Genomic DNA, 21,563 nt, shown 5'->3' on the forward strand with positions numbered 1-21,563 from the left:
ATAATCACCACATTTGGAGCAACGGTGCCACTTCAAAATAATAATAATTTAGGGCAGAGTTCACTAAATCCACTTTTCCTGTCGTGTTTTCCACGTCTCTCTCCCTTAACACACCTGGATCAAATGATTATGTCATCAGCAACCTCTCCAGAAGCCTGATGATGATCCTGATTATTTTGATTCAGGTGTGTTGGAGGAGGGAGACATGGAAAACACGACAGGAAAAGTGGCACCGAGGTCCGGATTTAGTGAACCCTGATTTTGAGTCATGATTTCCGGCCATTCTTATTTTAGATACGTGACGCTCATCAAGAGAAAGGCAAAAGTGTGCAAAATAGGCTGAGCAAAGGGTGGCTACTTTAAATAAACTAGAATATTTTACATGGTTTGAATTACTTCACCTTTTTTTGTTAAGTACATAATTCCAGGAGGAGTTCAAGTATCTTGGGGTCTTGTTCACGAGTGAGGGTAGGAGGGAGCGGGAGATTGACAGGCGGATCGGTGCAGCGTCTGCAGTAATGCGGACTCTGCACCGGTCCGTTGTGGTGAAGAAGGAGCTGAGCCAAAAGGCGAAGCTCTCGATTTACCGGTCGATCTACGTTCCTACCCTCACCTATGGTCACGAGCTGTGGGTCGTGACCGAAAGAACAAGATCCCGGATACAAGCGGCCGAAATGAGTTTCCTCCGCAGGGTGTCCGGGCTCTCCCTTAGAGAACGGGTGAGAAGCTCGGTCATCCGGGAGGGGCTTGGTGTCGAGCCGCTACTCCTCCGCGTTGAGAGGAGCCAGTTGAGGTGGCTCGGGCATCTGGTTCGGATGCCTCCTGGACGCCTCCCTGGAGAGGTGTTCCGGGCATGTCCCACCGGCGGGAGGCCCCGGGGTCGACCCAGGACACGCTGGAGAGACTATGTCGCTCGGCTGGCCTGGGAACGTCTTGGAATCCCGCCCGAGGAGCTGGCTGAAGTGGCTGGGGAGAGGGAAGTTTGGGCTTCCCTGCTGAAGCTGCTGCCCCCGCGACCCGACCCCGGAATAAGCGGAAGATAATGGACGGATGGATGGACATAATTCCACATGTGTTCATGTTTTAATGAGGCTAGCATGCAAACAATGACGGGGGGGGGGGGGGGGGGGGGATAAGTAAGTGAACCCTCTATGAGTGGTTTAAAGCTGCCCTGCCCACTATAAAACACACACCTGGTAAGAATTGTTTCGATAAGAAGCATTGTCTGATGTGCATCATGGCTTGGTCAAAAGAGCTGACTGAAGACCTGCAATCAAGGATTGTTGATTTGTATTAAGCTGGGAAAAGGATACAAAACCATCTCTAAAAGTCTGGATGTTCACCAATCGACAGTCAGAGAAGTTGTCTACAAATGGAGAGAGTTTGGCACTATTGCTTCTCTCCCAAGGAGTGGCCGTCCACCAAAGATGAATCCAAGAGTTCAGCGCAGAATACCCAGAGAGGTTAAAAAAAAAAAAAAAGAACCCTAGAGTGTTTGCTAATGGAAGTTTTGGCTAAATATGTTGTGGACTGATGAAAGCAAAGTTGAATTGCTTGGGAGTAAAACACAACGTCATGTGCGGAGGAAAAATGGAACAGCTCACCAACATCAACACCTCATCCTCATCCCCACTGTGAAGCATGGTGGAGGAAGCATGCGATTAGGGGCTGTTTTGCTTCCTCAACTTGCAATCATTAATAGAAGAATGAATTCAAAAATTTATCAGAATGTTTTCAGGAAAATCTGAGGTCCTCTGTCAGACAGTTGAAGCTAAAAAGAGGATGGATGCTGCAACAAGACAATGATTCAAAGCACAGAAGTAAATAAACTTCAGCATGGTTTCAGAAGAACAAAATACACTGATCTTGAGCTACAGGAAGCGTCTGGTTGAAGTTATTGCTGCCAAAGGGGGTCCACAAAATATTAAATGTGATGGTTCACTTACTTCCCCCCCTTCTGTCATTGTTTGCATACTATCCTCGTTAAAGTATGAAAACCTATAATGTTCGGGTGGTTTTAGTTAAAGTATACACTGTTTTTTCATCTGTGTGATTTTAACAAAGATCAGATTACATTGCAGAAATGTAACAAATTCCAAAATGCTCAGATACTTTTTCATACCACTGTTTTAATACTTAAAAGATGAAGCTTCAAATGAACTTCAAATGGAGTGCATGTCTACTTGTGACAAACTCATTTAAATTCACAGAAAAATGATGAGAAAAGCCACATGATTGGATGTGTACTATCTTCCATGCCACTGAAAGAGTTAAAAAAAAAAAAAAAAAAAGTGCCTAAAGTATCCCAGCTCTCCACAGCGCACGTTTGACCTTCCATTTTTTATTAAACGTCAGTCGGATTGGATGTAAATTCAAAGTCTCTTGTAATGCAATTGCGTTTTAATGAAGACGATATTCCCGCTATTCGGCCCCTGGAAACCGTCGGGCAAATCTTGCGATGAGATTACTGATAAAATCCTATTTGACCATTAAATAGAAAGTAGGATTTATAAGAGTGAAGGTATTTGCATCAGTGCTGCGGCCAGATGTTGGCTCTGATGCGTCTCATTAAAGTGCAGTTAGATGAGATAAAGATGTTCCATGGGGGAATAGCAGCGAGTTAGCTTTCAAGTCAGACGCATATTAAATCGTGTACTGGCATATTGTGTGTAAAAGAAAAGCGAGCGGAAAAAATGTATACATTTCTTTAATTGAAGCATGAATTCATGATGAACAAGCTTTTACCTGTTATGACTGAATTAATACACAGGGAGGCCTCGAGTTGCCACGTAAGCCAGTTTTTAAGCGGATTTCACAGTTCAAGTCGAAATTCACATCAAAATACTTTGTGTATACAGTGGGGCAAATAAGTATTTAGTCAACCACTAATTGTGCAAGTTCTCCCACTTGAAAATATTAGAGAGGCCTGTAATTGTCAACATGGGTAAACCTCAACCATGAGAGATAGAATGTGGGGGGAAAAAAACAGAAAATCACATTGTTTGATTTTTAAAGAATTTGTTTCCAAATTAGAGTGGAAAATAAGTATTTGGTTAATACCAAAAGTTCATCTCAATACTTTGTTATGTACCCTTTGTTGGCAATAATGAAGGCCAAACGTTTTCTGTAACTCTTCACGAGCTTTTCACACACTGTTGCGGGTATTTGGGCCCATTCCTCCATGCAAATCTCCTCTAGAGCAGTGATGTTTTGGGGCTGTCGTTGGGCGACACCGACTTTCAACTCCCTCCACAGATTTTCTATGGGGTTGAGATCTGGAAACTGGCTAGGCCACTCCAGGACCTTGAAATGCTTCTTACGAAGCCACTCCTTTGTTGCCCTGGCTGTGTGTTTGGGATCATTGTCATGCTGAAAGACCTAGCCACGTCTCATCTTCAATGCCCTTGCTGATGGAAGGAGATTTTCACTCAAAATCTCTCGATACATGGCCCCATTCATTCTTTCCTTTACACAGACCAGTCGTCCTGGTCCCTTTGCAGAAAAACAGCCCCAAAGCATGATGTTTCCACCCCCATGCTTCACAGTGGGCATGGTGTTCTTCGATTGCAATTCAGTATTCTTTCTCCTCCAAACACGAGAACCTGTGTTTCTACCAAAAAGTTCTATTTTTGGTTTCCTCTGACCATAACACATTCACCCAGTCCTCTTCTGGATCATCCAAATGCTCTCTTGCGAACCGCAGACGGGCCTGGACGTGTACTAGCTTCAGCAGGGGGACACATCTGGCAGTGCAGGATTTGAGTCGCTGGCGGCGCATTGTGTTACTGATAGTAGCCTTTGTTACTGTGGTCCCAGCTCTCTGTAGGTCATTCACTCAGTCCCCCCGTGTGGTTCTGGAATTTTTGCTCACCGTTCTTGTTATCATTTTGACGCCACGGGGTGAGATCTTGCACGGAGCCCCAGATCGAGGGAGATTGTCAGTGGTCTTGTATGTCTTCCATCTTCTAATAATTGCTCCCACAGTTGATTTCTTTACACCAAGCGTTTTACCTAATGCAGATTCTGTCTTCCCAGCCTGGTGCAGGTCTACAATTTTGTCTCTGGTGTCCTTCGACAGCTCTTTGGTCTTGGCCATAGTGGAGTTTGGAGTGTGACTGACTGAGGTTGTGGACAGGTGTCTTTTATACCGATAATGAGTTAAAACAGGTGCCATTAATACAGGTAACGAGTGGAGCCTCGTTCGAAGAAGTTAGACCTCTTTGACAGCCAGAAATCTTGCTTGTTTGTAGGTGACCAAATACTTATTTTCCACTCTAATTGGGAAATAAATTCTTTAAAAATCAAACAATGTGATTTTCTGTTTTTTTTTTTCCACATTCTGTCTCTATTGGTTGAGGTTTACCCATGTTGACAGTCACAGGCCTCTCTAATCTTTTCAGGTAGGAGAACTTCCACAATTGGTGGTTGACTAAATACTTATTTGTCCCACTGTATATACACAGTTAGTCCCCGGGTTACAAACGAGTTCCGTTCCTACGCTGGTGACATAACCCGAATTTCCGTGTAAGTCGGAATTAACCCAGAGCGGTGTGGAAAGAGAGTTGCGTCACTCTCTGATCTCGCCGCAGGTGGTCACGTGGTTTATGTAGGCCCAAACACAAGCAGCGCTGTAATGGTTTTCAATGGAACTGATAGGCGGTTATTGCGACATTCATAGGAAAATGGATAAAATCACGTATCTAAGTACTTGTTTGATTATGTCATTGCATTATAACATATTTGCAATTGCTAGTATGACATTTAGAGTGGTAAGGCGACAACTGAAAACTATGTAAACTGTTAGGCGGAAGGGAATTTCCCATGCTGTGGAGAGAAGGTCTGATGGTTGTGTTGTTAGAATTAGCAGGGGAAATCGACTTTTACATTGAAAAGCAAGGTGATTGATGTTTTTCTTTTTTCACAAAGAGAATACTGTTTTTCTAGAGAATGGCTAGATTTCCTTGATCCACCTACCAGTGGTAATATATTAAAGATAACACCATGTAGAACATATTTTGTTCCCAAGTTCTTAGTGGTGGTTCCTAGTTTGTTTCATCGCATTGACATATAAAAACACTTTTGTTTCCCAAAAAGTTTGGGTTTGTGGTCACGACTTTGAAAATTCTATTTTCCACTTTTCTTTGCTATTATACGTATGCGAAAGCATGCATACGTATGTATATATATATATATATATATGTATATATATATATATATATATATATATATATATATATATATATATATATATATATATATATATTAGGGCTGTCAAAATTATCGCATTAACGGGCGGTAATTCATTTTTAAAAAATTAATCACGTTAAAATATTTGACGCAATTAACGCAATGCCCCCCTCAAACCGATTAAAATGACAACACAATGCAATGCCAACTTGTTACTTGTGTTTTTTGGAGTTTTCCTGCCTTCTGCTTGCGCTTGGGTGCGACTGATTTTATGGGCTTAATGTCACACTTGGATGGAACGGAGCGGACTCACGTGCAGAATTCAGTTCAGTCTTTTATTTAACTCAAACAATTAGAAGCAGGAACAAACAGAGGGCGCTCCAGAAGGAGGAAATAACGAGCTATAAAATAAAATGATACAAATGAGAAACAAGAGAGCCAGGCAAAATGCACTGGAGTTTACAACTACAACGAAGGGCTATGCATGAGGCACAAAATAACAAAGATCTATGGCAAAATACTATGAGCAACTTACAACTTAGAATATCTTGGCTATGGTCTGGCAACGAAGGGCGAAGACACTTTGGCACATGGAGGAATGGGGCACAGGTGGGAACAATAGGTAATCATAATTAGTGACAGGTGAGACCCATGAGCATTGTGTAATTATTGACATCAACAATGGCGGGATACTAGTTTATTTTTTGATAAAAATTTTTACAAATCTTATTAAAACGAAAACATTAAGAGGGGTTTTAATACAAAATTTCTACAACTTGTAGTAACATTTATGTTCTAAGAACCACAAGTCTTTCTATTCATGGATCGCTTTAACAGAATGTTAATAATGTTAATGCCATCTTGTTGATTTATTGTTATAATAAACAAATACAGTACTTATGTACCGTATGTTGATTGTATGTATCCATCTTGTGTTATCTTATTTTTCCATTCCAACAATATTCACAGAAAAATATGGCATATTTTATAGATGGTTTAATGGATTACTTAAATTTTAAGCTGTAATTAACTCGATTAAAATTTGCATATATATATACACATACATATATATACATATATACATATATGTATATATATATATATAAATATGTATGTATGTATGTATATATATATATATACATACATACATATATACATACATACATATATACATACATACACACATACATACATATATACATATATACATACATATATACATACATACATATATATACATACATACATATATATACATAAATACATATACATACACACACACACACACACACATATATGTATGTATATACATATATATTTATATCAGGGCTGTCAAAATGATCACGTTAACGGGTGGTAATTAATTTTTTTAATTAATCACGTTAAAATATTTGACGCAATTAACGCACATGCCCCGCTCAGACAGATTTAAATGACAGTACAGTGAAATGCCCACTTGTTAATTGTGTTTTATGGAGTTTTGCTTCCCTCTGGTGGCGCTTGGGTGCGACTGATTTTATAGGCTTCAGCACCCATGAGCATTGTGTAAGTAATTATTGACATCAAAAATGGGGGGCTACTAGTTTATTTTTTGATTAAAATTTTTACAAATCTTATTAAAACAAAAACATTGAGGGGGTTTAATATAAAATTTCTATAACTTGTACTAACATTTATCTTTTAAGAACTACAAGTCTTTCTATCCATGGATCACTTTAACAGAATGTTAATAATATTAATGCCATCTTGTTGATTTATTGTTATAATAAACAAATACAGTACTTATGTACCGTATGTTGAATGTATGTATCCGTCTTGTGTCTTATCTTTCCAGTCCAACAATAATTTACAGAAAAATATGGCATATTTTATAGATGGTTTGAATTGCGATTAATTACGATTAATTAATTTTTAAGCTGTAATTAACTCGATTAAAAAATTTTATCGTTTGACAGCCCTAATATATGTGTGTGTATATATACTGTATATACATACATATACGTATATGGCGGAAAACATAGCAAACATCGCCGCGATCAACAAGGACTATTGGGAAAATGAACAATCAAGGGGAGGGGGAAAAAAAACAAAAAAAACAACAACCTTGTAATAACTACACAATATGAAATGTCAAAAATTGTTATTCGATCATTTCTGCGTCCTATGGTATACTGGGGGCGGGATTCAATAAGCTTCGGCTTCTCCCGTCTGCCCTTTTCTTTTCGTGTTGAATTACATGTAAACACATATGAATGCTGCATGTATGTTTGGATTTGTCATGCCTGAAAGGAAAAAAAAATAACGAAATAAAGCTGTCTGATAGCTAAGTCGCGCTAGGCATTATGGGAAATGTAGGTTTGAACTGCTGTGTTTGGAAACAAGAAAAACAAACAGAAAGTTAACAATCGGGCTGCGGGATCGATGCGCGTACAAATGTCTAACGTTACGACTCAAAGTCGTAAGTCGAGGCCTCGCTTTGTAGCATTACAGAATGCTAGCGTCAAAAATAGCCTCATCACCTAACGGATAAGTCGCGTGTCTGTCCTCGCTTGCCTTTTTGTTGCACCGTTATGAGCATTTGGTTCTATTTCTGGACGCCCTGGCGTCAGAATTGCAATCCTCGCTGGGATTTTTACTTTTGACGAGCGACGTCTGGCCGATTCCAAATGAATAGAAACCATGGGGAAAAGACACGCGACTGTACGGGAAATAACTTTCTCTGTCGGGACTGACTTTGTGTTTGTTTTGCGCTAGGTTTTCGAGGCCTGCCCATCGAGGACCAAATTACGCTGATCCAGTACTCCTGGATGTGTCTGTCCTCCTTTTGCCTCAGCTGGCGCTCCTACAAACACACCAACGGACAGATGCTCTACTTCGCTCCTGATCTCATCTTCAACGAGTAGGTGCCTGTTTATTATGGAGTGCACGTTCCGGTTAAATAGTTTTAGTGCTCCCTAATGACATAAACACATTAATAGTCACTTTTTAACCCTTTGCAGGGTTAAAACTCATGGTCAGGAAGAATGAAAAGATGTGGAACTAGTTGATTTGTTGTCTGCCAATGATGGCATTTGGACTGGGAGGGGTGGCAGTGATTGATACATTTTCAGTTTCATTGACTACGCTAGATGTCCGAATCATTTTTTGCTTGTAATGTTAATGTGCTCGTATCATGAACTGATTTTCTCCATAGAAGATAACTGAGTACCATTTAATGTGTGCAACACTTTTTATGACTATGAGTGTGACAATACCTCGAAAAAGTGATATATCGCAATACTTTGTTGCCCAAAAGGTTGTTGGTATGCTCCCACCAAGAATCGATATATTGTTTTAAAAAGGTTTCACTCTTTGGCTAAATAAAACAGGTTGCTAGCAAATTCTTCCATTAGAATAGTGTCTACGTTAGCTTACTAGCTGCCAATGACGGCACTAGACATCCAGTTCATTTTGACTGGATTGGACGTCTAGTGCCGTCAATGGCACTGAAACCAAAGCATTCACAGTCAGTCTTTTGTGGTGATTTAACGGTCAATTCCTGTTCAATTTAGGGAATTTCCTGTTGATTTTGAGTTACTTCCTTTTCATTTGGGGACATTCTTGTGTCACTTCCTTCTCAGTAACCTTAAATGAACAGGGAGTGACCCGTAAACACCACTAAATCAACAGGAAGTGACCTGTAACTGCCCCAAAAGCTAAGGGATGAGACCGAAAATCAACAGAAATGACGTGAAATGCCCCACTAACTCAAAATCGACAGGAAGTAATCTGTAAATACCCCACTATCAACCGGAAGTGACCCGTAAATGCCCCAAAAGTATAAGGAAATGACCCAAAATCAACAGAAAGTTAAAGCTCAAATAACTCAAAATCAGCAGGAAATGACTCGTAAAAGCCCTCAAAAGTAAAGGAAGTGACCAAAAATCAACAGGACATGACGAAAAATGCATCAGTAACCCAAAATCAAAATCAACAGGCAGTGATTTTTAAATGCCCCTAAATCAACAGGAAGTGACCAAAAATCAACAGTAAATGGAGTGAAATGTCCCAGTAACCCAAAATTAACAGGAAGTGATCTGTAAATTCTCACAAATCAAAGGAAAGCAGCACATAAATGCCCCAAAAGGAAAAGGAAGTGCCCAAAAATCAACAGGAAATGCCCCAAAAAGTGAAAATAAATAAATAAATAAATAAAAATAAAATGACCGAAAAGCATCAGGAAAGCATGTCAAATTCCCCAGTAATGCAAAATCAACAGGAAGCGACCTGTAAACACCCCAAAATCAACAGGAAGTGACCCGTAAATAGCCCAATCAGTGAGAAAGTGACCAAAAATCAACAGGAAATGACGTGAAATGCCCCAGTAACCAGAAATCAACAGGAAATTATCTGTAAATGCCCCAAAAGGTAAAGGAAGTAAAGCAGGGCCGAGAACAAAACGTGGTATTTGGTATAAAGCAAAATGGCTTTTGGCATGTGGCATTTTTATTTGGTATGTGGCAACATGGATTTTGGTATGTGGCATTTTCATTTGGTATGTGGTATTTTTTTGGTATGTGACAAAATGGATTTTGGTATAGGGCATTTTTATTTGGTATGTGGCAACATGGATTTTGGTATGTGGCATTTGGTATATGGCATTTTTTTTTTGTATGCGGCAAAATGGATTTTGTTGTATGGCATTTGGTATGTGGCAAAATGGTTTTTAGTATGTGGCATTTTCATTTGGTATGTGGTATTTTTTTGGTATGTGACAAAATGGATTTTGGTATATGGCATTTTTATTTGGTATGTGGCTTTTTTTTTTTTTTGCTATGTGGCAAAATGGATTTTGTTATGTGGCTTTTTTTTTTTTTGCTGTGTGGCAAAAGGGATTTTGTTGTATGGCGTTTGGTATGTGGCAAAATGTTTTTTAGTATGTGGCATTTTCATTTGGTATGTGCCATTTTTTTGGTATGTGACAAAATGGATTTTGGAATATGGCATTTTTATCTGGTATGTGGCATTTTTTTTTTTTTTTTTTGGTATGTGGCAAAATGGTTTGGGGTATGTGGCATTTTTTATTTTTGGAAAAAAAATGCCATATACAAAAATTCCTTTTGTATATACATATAGTACATATATACAACGTACATATACACATACCAAAAATAAATGCCACATACCCAAAAAAAATGCCATACTGTACACCAGAAGCCATTTTGCCACAAGCATAAAAAAGCCATAAGCCAAAAGCCATTCTGCCATATACCAAATACCGCTTTTTGTTCTCGCTGTCTCTCAGAAAGTGACCAAAAATCAACAGAAAGTGACCCGTAAATTCCCCCAAATCAACAGGTATTGATCCGTAAATGCCACAAAAGCAAAAGGAAATGACCGAAAATCAACAGAAAATGCCCCGAAATGAACTCATTGAATGGCATTGGCTGCCACTGACGACCATAGACGTCCAGTCATTGAAAGCTGAATACGGGACGTGTACTTTTCTTGCTGAACACAGGACGATTCCGTTTTTCAAGGGACATTTGGTAACCCTAATCATAAAAAATCCACTATATTTAGCTCATATATAGCTAAAATGACATAAGGTAATGCAAAATACTATACATGAAACAACGTAATGTAACAGAACGTATTATCTGTTATATCAGCGTAAAATACAGTATCCCGAGTAATTACACGAAGCAACATCAAGCACTGCTCTATGTGCCAGCTCATATTCTCTCCAGCTGTTTGCCTGGAATGTTTTTTCTGACTCATTGTCCAAACGGAGCTGCTGCTTTCCACCGTACTCTATTTTCTCTTTTATTTTCTCTTTTCTCCCTTGGCCGGAAGAAAAAGTCATCTCGACATTTGCGTTCAGGCAAGTCGGCTGCAGCTGAAGAAACAATTAGTTGTTTTTTTTTTTACCCCGGCCAAGGGTGATATCAGAATTCTTCTGTTAAAGAGGAACCAATGTTCAACACTGAAAAACCAAAATAGGACCGAAATGAATACAGAGAGTTTTTTCTGTTTAGTTTATGATTGCGTTGTTGTTGTGTGTGTTTAAAATGTTTAGACTGTGTTTGACCCTTGAATAAAGACCATTATAATAATAAAGACCTAGCGTCCACTCATGAGGACATCACAAAGGCCCAAAAAATGTTACATGTGAAACAACCTATGACTCAACGGCGGCCATTGACGGAACTAGATGTCCCATCCTTTTTGACGGGGAGGGTCGGCAGCGATCATTCACCGTCTTACCGTCGTCTATGGCAGCCTATGAGGAAAAAAAATTGAATAATGATCAATATTCCTGTTAATTTTCCATGTGTCTGAGCAGACACACAAGCTCCCTGCTCACACTGAGGACCACTGTGAGCAACATCAGATGTGAACGCGGTGGCCACTAGGGGTATGACAAAATATCAAAATGGTGATTATATCGTTATTCTTCCCAAAAGGAATGCATCCCAAAAGGTTATCAATACGCTCATGCCAAGAATCGAGATATCGTTTTAAAAATGTTGAAAAAAAATGAATAAGGAACAAACAAATTGCTACCAAAATTTTCCAACATAGTGTCTCAGTTACCTCTATGGCTGCCATTGACTGCGCTCGACGCCCAATCCATTAACTCATTCACTCCCATGGGCTGAGTTTGACTTTTGGGGCAAGGAGGGCACAACATGTTGATGTCAGCAATAAAATTAACTTACAAGAATATTTATAATAATAAGTTGACAATGAGCGTTTTTTGTTTCCCATCATTCTTGAGGGGAATTCTAAAGCAGGCTGTTTAGGTAATACTTTTCGCCAAGATCGTCGTCCGCTGAATACGGAACGCCTGCCGGTGTCGTGCTAATGTAGCTTAGTCAAAAATTTTATCCCCTGGCCGCAACCATATGGAGGTAGATTTGTGTATTTATTATTCAATTTAAAAAAAAAAAAAAAAAAAGCATCTGAAAAGCTATTTTTCTTTGATCTTTTTGGGGGATTTTTTTTTTTTTTAATTGATTGAAGCAACTTTTTTTTTTTTTAATTGAAGTAATGTTTGTATGTGTTTGGGCCACATTTTGGCTAGGACGTTTTTGTCTTTAGTATTCAATCAAAAAATAAGTTGCTTCAACAAAATATATTTTCAAAAAGAACAATCACTTCTATCAAAAAAAAAAGAAAAATGAAAAAATTCAATCACAGAAAATGTTTTTGAATGCGAAAAAATATTTCAGACTGAAAAATTCATTTAAAAAGTTTGATTGAAGCAATCCTTTTTGTGTTTGTGCCATATTATCGGTAGGACATTTGTTTCTCTCAATCCCCAAAAAGTTGCTTCAATCAAAAAAAAAAAAAATTTTCAATCAAAGAAAAAAAAATAATTTGAAAAATAAAATTGCCCTCTCCTAATTTTTTTATTTTTTTGAAAATTATATGCAAAGCAAATGACCATCTAAGGTGCTAGTCACATGATCTGTTCGAAAATAATTTTGGCCCATTATAAAAATCTTATTTTTTTGTTCATTTCATTCATTTTTGTTGCAGTTTTATTGCTTTACAACTTTTATATATATAGGAAAGTTAACTTCATACAATGACATTGTTCGGTCACCGGGGGGGGTCAGGCCCGGTGAAAATGGCTGGGAGTGAATGTGTTAAAGTGATCCTCTAATTTAAATACATGTAGGCTCTAATAAACCACAATTGTTCTCTTATACTAAAATATGTTGTTAGAAACACATAAAATTTTAAATCAATGGCAATATTTTATAATATTTAGTCCATATTTTGACCGTTAGTTGGCGCCATGGTGCGGGCTCGCAGTGATGACGTCATTGGGATCTTTCCAAATGTGTAGCGTGTTCAACAATTGCTTATTGCTAGCTAAACCCGCGAAGTAAAATGCCACGATGTGCTGCTTTTGGATGCAATTTCCAGTCAAATGGAAACAAGGGGAGTGAAGTGAGTGGTCAAGGTGGAATTATTATTTTTACTGAATAAATGTGCATAAGTGGAAGCTTCTCCCCCTTTTTGGTCCCTGTATGCACGTATACTACCAAACACGCGTTACAACTGGCGCCCGAACATTTTTCCTGGATCCTCAGTCAAGTAAGGGATCAGTCTATTTTCTGGATCCGACTGTCCCACCGCGTCTGCAATATCGGTTTCGGATCATTTGTCGGTCCCACGGCAGCTTTTCGGATCAGTCTATTTTGTGGAATCGACGGCCTGATCGCGGCTGCGACATTTCCATGGGATCGGTCTAATTCCTGGATCTTCGAGTGAGTAAAAAAACGCGGATTTCGATTACTATTGCTATCTTTTTTGTTGACTATTCTTCGTGGGAGTTTTCCCCATATCATACTAAATAATTAAAGCACTATGGCACGCTACAGTGACGACAGTGACTCTGACGTGGACCTTACAACAATGTTGGAGTTCGTCAGGGAACGCGTGTTTGCGTACTGCTGAGCTCCCGAGTGAAGAGTGGTCAAGGTGGAAATATTTTTTGTGAATGAATGTGCATAAGTGGAAGCTTCTCCCCTTTTTAGTACTTTTATACACGTATCGTAACTACCACGCGTTACAATGTACAAGACATGGATTACACAAGGTGTGCTCTTTGGCCTGTACTGTATGTAAAGCACACGACAGCTCTGGATGCTAACAATCTACATAATTATATTGGGATAAGTTTGAAAACGCAATATGCTTACCTTGAATATCTGCTAATAAAACTGGACAGCGCACACTCTCACTCCCAACCGGAGTTCCCAACACAACAGCACTCTCTCGCATCACCAGTTTTGCCCAACTTTTGTCTTATCAGGTATTTGCTGCACGCATTTTTCCCTGAAGCTCGTCTTGTGAACGACCGACAGTGCTGTCCTGCTCTTCACTTTTCAGATCTGGTTAAAATAGGAAGGGTAGAACCGACGACATGTTGAGAAAGCTAACGAGTGACACGCTGGAATATCGGCAACGGGACCGGTGACGTCACGCACTGCGACGTAACAAGAATGGCGACCTATCACTTAAAATAATTTTACAAACTTTATTAAAACAAAAACATTAAGAGGGGTTTTAATATCTCATAACTCATACTAACGTTTATCTTTTAAGAATTACTTGTCTTAAAAATAGAGGATCCCTTTAAAGGCTAAAGCACTATTGCATATTTTTCTTACCAAGATAAGAAAACATCTTACCAAGTGTATTTCAAAACAAGCAAGCCTGGAGACTGGAGAGGACACTTGTGAGGTTGGGGGGCGCAGCATGTCACATGAGTGGCACAACCAGACGATGCTACAATGCAGGCTAACCACACATGAAAATGTCACACATTATGAATATGTCTTCTGTGTAATATTTTCGTCTCATCGTGTCATAAAATGTTTACCGCATTTCATTAACCGAGCAACTACATTTTCCAATTTTCAGAGACCGCATGCAGCAATCGGCCATGTACGACCTGTGTCTAGGCATGAGGCAAGTCAGCCAGGAATTTGTTCGACTGCAGCTCACCTACGACGAGTTCCTCTCCATGAAGGTTTTGCTGCTTCTCAGCACAAGTAAGTCAAGCAGTATTAACTACTAAATGCTAAAGTTGTACAGCTACTTCTCTAATGTGAAAAATAGTCCGATTTTTGTGTGGGAAAAAGTAGGACACCTGGTCACTGACTGACACTCACTTGAAATTTCGACTTTTTCCCCCCGTCAATCACGTCTAAAGACTGTCACAATCCTCAGCCGTCAGTGGCTATTAACTGCAGAAGTCGCAAAAGTCCACCGGGACCCCAAAGGGGTCTCCGGTTCATGCATTTTACATGCTGTCGGTGCCGGTAGAGCGAGATGGGGTTGAGATTAAGCGCTGGTGGCGGCCAGTTGGAAGAGTGCTCACAGCTGCCAATCAGTGGAAATATTTTTGGCGGAAGAAGATGTAAGGAATGTGCAGGAATTTTCCAAAACACGCTGAGAGATGACCAAATCGATTTGGTTAAGATTTACCATCATGCTGAGCAGGCTTGAAGTCTACTACAAAAATGTACAAAAAAGTATCTCATCACTAAGGCTGCACTTTTTAAAGGCTCCCTTTTTAAAATTACCTTCACAATTAAACTTGTGTAAACGTGCTGTAAGTAGAATTGAAGACAAAATAACGGATGACTCTTTCCTTCAAAAATAATATTTTATTATAGCTTTCTGACTTACAGTGGGGCAAATAAGTATTTAGTCAAACACTAATTGTGCAAGTTCTCCCACTTGAAAATATTAGAGGCCTGTAATTGTCAACATGGTTAAACCTCAACCATGAGAGACAGAATGTGGAAAACCCCCCAGGAAATCACATTGTTTGATTTTTAAAGAATTTATTTGCAAATCATGGTGGAAAATAAGTATTTGGTTTATACCAAAAGTTCATCTCATTACTTTGTTATGTACCCTTTGTTGGCAATAACAGAGGCCAAACGTTTTCTGTAACTCTTCAAAAGCTTTTCACGCACTGTTGCTAGTATTTTGACCCATTCCTCCATGCAGATCTCCTCTAGAGCGGTGACGTTTTGGGGCTGTCATTGGGCAACACGGACTTTCAACTCCCTCCACAGATTTTCTATGGGGTTGAGATCTGGAGACTGGCTAGGCCACTCCAGGACCTTGAAATGCTTCTCGCGAAGCCCCTCCTTTGTTCCCCTGGCTGTGTGTTTGGGATCATTGTCATGCTGAAAGACCCAGCCACGTCTCATCTTCAATGCCCTTGCCGATGGAAGATTTTCAATCAAAATCTCTCGATACATGGCCCCATTCATTCTTTCCTTTACACAGATCCGTCGTCCTGGTCCCTTTGCAGAAAAACAGCCCCAAAGCATGATGTTTCCACCCCCATGCTTCACAGTGGGTATGGTGCAATTCAGTATTCTTTTTCCTCCAAACAAGAGAACCTGTGTTTCTACCAAAAAGTTCTATTTTGGTTTGATCTGACCATAACACATTCTCCCAGTCCTCTTCTGGATCATCCAAATGCTCTCTAGCAAACCGCAGACGGGCCTGGACGTGTACTTTCTTCAGCAGGGGGACACTTCTAGTAGTGCAGGATTTGAGTCCCTGGCGGCACATTGTGTTACTGATAGTAGCCTTTGTTACTGTGGTCCCAGCTCTCTGTAGGTCATTCACTCGGTCCCCCCGTATGGTTCTGGGATTTTTGCTCCTCGGTCTTGTTATCATTTTGATGCCATGGGGTGAGGAGAGAGTTGAAAGTCTGTGTTGCCCAATGACAGCCCCAAAACGTCACTGCTCTAGAGGAGATCTGCATGGAGGAATGGGCCAAAATACCAGCAACAGTGTGGGAAAAGCTTGTGAAGAGTTCCAGAAAACGTTTGGCCACCGTTATTGCCAACAAAGGGCACATAACAAAGTATTGAGCTGAACTTTTGGTATAGACCAAATACTTATTTTCCACCATGATTTGCAAATAAATTCTTTAAAATAATAGCTCATAGCACATAGCGATTGCACATAGCCAGGTGTTGGAATTGGTATCGGGAGCCGAAAGTTGGTACTGGTGCAACACTAGTTATATGCTAAAAGTAAGTATTTTTACTAAAGATGTCCCGATCGATCGGGTCCGATCACGTCATTTTCAAAGTATTGGAATCGGCAAAAAAATATCGGCCATGCTTTTTTTTAATATACTGTACACATATATTTTTTAATTTAATCGTTTTCTAATTGTATTTAACGTTACAGACATAATATGATACACTCATCCAGAGTCTTTAGTTTAGGCTTAAGGTAGGGTTAACAAATTTATCCCAATAACGGCGGTAATCAATTTTTAAAAAAATGTATCACGTTAAAATATTTAACGCAATTAATGCATGCGCTGCACGACCCACTCACGCATTGTCACGCTCAATCTGTAATGGCACCGTTTTACCTATATAGAGAGATAAAAAGCAGCGTAAAATGAGTAGAGTGAATTTTAGCAGCCTTTGGAGCTTTTTTTTAATTGGCTAAAGCTTTACAATCCCTCTCCCTACGATTAGAAATATCATGGGAAGCAATGTGGGGAAGCAAGGTAGCAATTGATCTTTTTCTTAACATCTTATGTTATTTCCCAACGCAGAGAAGATATATCAATTGGTAGCACTACGCACAGTCATGGTTCCACTTCCCATCATGCATTTCGGATGGCCACAGTATCATTTACTGAAAGCTCAACAAATACACTAGATGGCAATATTTAGTCACAATATACAAAGTCACAAGTCTTTCTATCCGTGGATCCCTCTCACAGAAAGCATGTTAATAATGTAATAGCCATCTTGAGGATTTATTGTCATAACAAACAAATACAGTATTTATGTACTGTATGTTGAATGTATATATTCGTCCGAGTTTTATTCATTTTTTTCTTAATGCATTGCCAAAATGTATATGATTGGGAAAAATTATCGGGAATGATTGGAATTGAATCGGGAGGGAAAAAAAGCAATCGGATCGGGAAATATCGGGATCGGCAGATACTTAAACTAAAAAGATCGGGATGGGATCGGGAGCAAAAAAACATGATCGGAACAACCCTAATAGAAAGACTTGTAATTCTTAAAGGATAAATGTGACTTTGTATATTGTGACTAAATATTGCCATCTAGTGTATTTGTTGAGCTTTCAGTAAATGATACTGTAGCCATTTAACTGGTCTGCCCAAATGCATGATGGGAAGTGCAACCATGACTGTGCGTAGTGGCACCAATTGATATATCTTCTCTGCGTTGGGAAATAACATAGGGTGTTAAGAAAAAGATCAGTTAATACCTTTCTTCCCCACATTGCTTCATATGATATTTCTAATCGTAGGGAGAGGGATTGTAAGGCTTCAGCCAATTAAAAAAAGGCTCCAAAGACTGCCAAAATTCACTCTACTCAATTTACGCTGCATTTTGCTTCTATATATAGGTAAAACGGCGCGACAATGCGTGAGTAGGTCGTGCAGCGCATACGTTAATTGCGTTAAATATTTTAACGTGATTAATTTAAAAAAAATTAATTACAGCCATTAACGCGATAAATTTGATAGCCCTACTTTAAGCCGAAACTAAAGACTCTGGATGAGTGTAAAACATTTTGTCTGTGATGTTAAATACAATTAGAAAATGATTTAATTAAAAAAAATATATACAGTATATTAAAAAAAGGCATGTCCGATATTTTTTTGCCGATTACGATACTTTGAAAATGACGTGATCGGACCCAATCGATGCCGATCGATCGGGACATCTTTAACTAGTGGTTGACTAAATACTTATTTGCCCCACTGTACATCATTCGATACCACACAGCCAGGTGTTGGTATCGGGAGCCAAAAGTTGGTACTGGTGCAACACTAGTTATATGATAAAAGTAAGTATTTTTACTCATTTTTGAAGTGGCATTTTTTCCCGTGTACTCAAAGAATGTGCAAATGACACATTCATAACATTTGTTCATTAACGGATTTGAACGTCTATCGCCACTCATGGCAGCCAATTAGTTAAAAACAACCCGGTAAGCCATTTTGGAAAAAAACAAAGACAAAAGGAGAGTCACGGGGGGTCACGGCCGAGCCTTCTGTTGCCGAGGCCTCCTTCTCCGGTGCTCGCTGCTCGTCTGGATCCCGGCCACTGAGCCAGGCCGTGCTCCAAGAACTGCAATTTACGGTCTACTTAGACTTCATTTGGTCAAAAAAATGCAACACTTAAGAGCTCCATGCTCATAATTAGGAATGGGATGATAACATCTAAACAGTTACTGTTCTAGTTGTTTCATTATTGCAAACTATGCTGTTTAATTTGTTGTTATGTGATCATTTTAGTTTCGTTTTGAAACCATGAGTTTTAATAACCTTTGATTTAATTACATGCTTGTATTTGTCCATGCATGAGAAGTGGTTGGAACCCTGTTCTTACTTTAGAGTTAGGCTAAAGTAAGACTTACATTTGGAGAGTCTAATGTACAAAAAGGGTTAGAGTAGAGTAAGTGGAAAGCCCACTTTCTAATCCCGAGCATAGAAAAGTGTTAAGTGCGCCTGTACCATTTAGAAGCCCCGGGGAAGCGGTTGTGACTCATTTTCACGAGCGAGCGTGCCATCTCCTAGGCGACTTTTGGGGAAAACTCGCTCGGTTCCAGCCATTCAGAGAGGAAGCTGGCGGAAAGTGTTTACACAGAAGTTGTCAGAGCTCGTCGGCGTACGACCGCCGCCTCCGGGTCGGAACCCGCCGGAGAATCAAGGGATAAAGAGGACGAGAGAGGAGTTGCTAACGCTCTCTGACCTTGGGCTTAGGTTTCAACCGGCCTGTGGTGTCCGATGACCCCGTTTGGCATTGGGTAGGCGAGCGCTTTCGCCTCGCCTCTGCGCAAACAGATATGATACTCCAAAAGAGTTGCCGCTTAGACGGAGAAATGTTTCAGACTTACATATAAACAACCTAGCGCAGCCTCTCACGCTATCTTTGTGACTCCAGTGACTTTGCATTATTCTAACACACTTAATATAATCAATCAGGGAACAGTATCGTTTCTTGTATTTACTGTTTGACAGCTTGTATTTCTCTAACACACTCAATATAAAAACAAGCATAATATAGGGCATAAGAGATACATGACGCCTTCTTATCACGGAAGCCCAACGTGTGCGTCATGCAACTGACTGAGCTGACAAGCCAACGTCTGCACCACCAACTCTCACAATCAGTTCTTCCGGACAGTCCAGAACAAATGGCGAGACGCCCTGTCCCAACACAAGGAACACCGGTGAACTCCAGATATCCAACTGGTAACACGACTGCCAAGACTCCAAGAACCCGTTTGACGCTGAGGCAGCAAAATCCACAACCCTCGTTGCCCTGACAACAGTAACTCCTGAACCCTCCTGTCCAATCCACAAACAGACAATAATCCTAAACAACGCCCAAGCACACCGTTCTTCTGCCCACAGCCTACCCCGCAAGAGCCTTCAAAAGACTAAATGTTTGACTAATCGTTGTCATTTTTTTTTTTTTTGACAAACAGCGAGAAGCAAAAGTGTTATTTGCCATGTGGCAAAATAGATTTTGCCATCTGGCATTTTTTTTTGCCATGTGGAAAAATTGATTTTGCCATGTGGCTTTTTTTTTTTGCCATGTGGCTTTTTTTTTGCCATGTTGCAAAATTGATTTAGCAATGTGGGATTTTTTTGCCATGTTTCAAAATTGATTTAGCCATGTGGGATTTTTTTTGCCATGTGGCAAAATGGATTTAGACATGTGAAATTTTTTTTTATATGTGGCAAACTTTTGTTTGTGTCATTTTTTTTGGGGGGGGGGGGTATATGGCAGTTTTTCAAGCCATGCACGTCCATGCCATTGACGGCCATGCACGTCAAAATTTTCCATTCATTTTAAATGGGAGAAAAACGTGTGGCTGTGATTATTGGCCATCCACTTATCATTACAACGCATTGACATTCAACGGACAGCCAAGTCAGTCTATGCCATTGACGGCTATGCACATCCAAATTTTCGATTCATTTTAAATGGCAGAAAAAACATGTTTGGCTGGGATTTTTGACCATACACTTTACATTAGAGTGCATTGACATTCAACTGGCAACCAAGTCAGGCTATGCCATTGACGGCTCTGCACATAACAACAACAACAAAAAAATGCCACATGGCAAAATCCATTTTGCCACATGGCAAAAATTTTTTGACACATGGCAAACCACATGGCAAAAAAAAAAAAAACACACGGCAAAATCCATTTTGCCACATGACAAACAATTTTTGCCACATTGCAAATACGATTTTTGGCTTTAATTTTTGACGTATAAAAAAAAAAAATGCTACATGGCAAAATCCATTTTGCCACATGGCGAAAAATGTCACATGGCAAAAAATATACCACATGGCAAAATCCATTTTGCCACATGAGAAAAAATTTTTGCCACATGGCAAATACGACTTTTGGTTCTCGGCCCTGCTGTTTTTTTTTTCCGGAAACCTTTTGTTGACTTGTGATATGGTGACCATGGATCCTCGCCTTGGTCCCTTTGTGCTGTATGATTGCTGTCGACTCAGAATAAATGTTCAACTTGTGTTTTGAAGCATTTTTCCAGCTTTCAAAATGGAGTCAGTACAAGGGGTTAAGACGAAGGTGAACGCGCAGAGTTTGGCCTTTTGGCCGGGTTGTCGGAGTCTCGCTGCCCCGGGTCGTTGGAGCTGCGCCAACGCGGGTCCGGCGGTTTGGCTGGCGTGATTCCAGCAATCTGGCTAAGAGATCAGATTCCTTCAATGTCCAATTCATTTTTGCTGCCATCCTCATAGTTCAAATGAATTGGACATCTACTAGTGACAAGCTCATTTCAATTCACGCCAGAAGCA

General features: G+C 39.8%; 1 protein-coding gene across 1 annotated transcript in view; it reads left to right on the forward strand.

Annotated features, from left to right (window-relative positions):
* Window positions 1-21,563, forward strand: part of nr3c2 (nuclear receptor subfamily 3, group C, member 2) — a 160,584-nt gene that overhangs the window by 124,597 nt on the left and 14,424 nt on the right. Inside the window, exons 6-7 of the mRNA XM_057843973.1 lie at window positions 7,942-8,086; window positions 14,608-14,738. Coding sequence (XP_057699956.1) covers window positions 7,942-8,086; window positions 14,608-14,738 — 276 coding nt within the window. The remainder of the gene's footprint in view (window positions 1-7,941; window positions 8,087-14,607; window positions 14,739-21,563) is intronic.

The sequence above is a fragment of the Corythoichthys intestinalis genome, chromosome 8 (assembly GCF_030265065.1).
Source record: "Corythoichthys intestinalis isolate RoL2023-P3 chromosome 8, ASM3026506v1, whole genome shotgun sequence".
NCBI lineage: Eukaryota > Metazoa > Chordata > Actinopteri > Syngnathiformes > Syngnathidae > Corythoichthys > Corythoichthys intestinalis.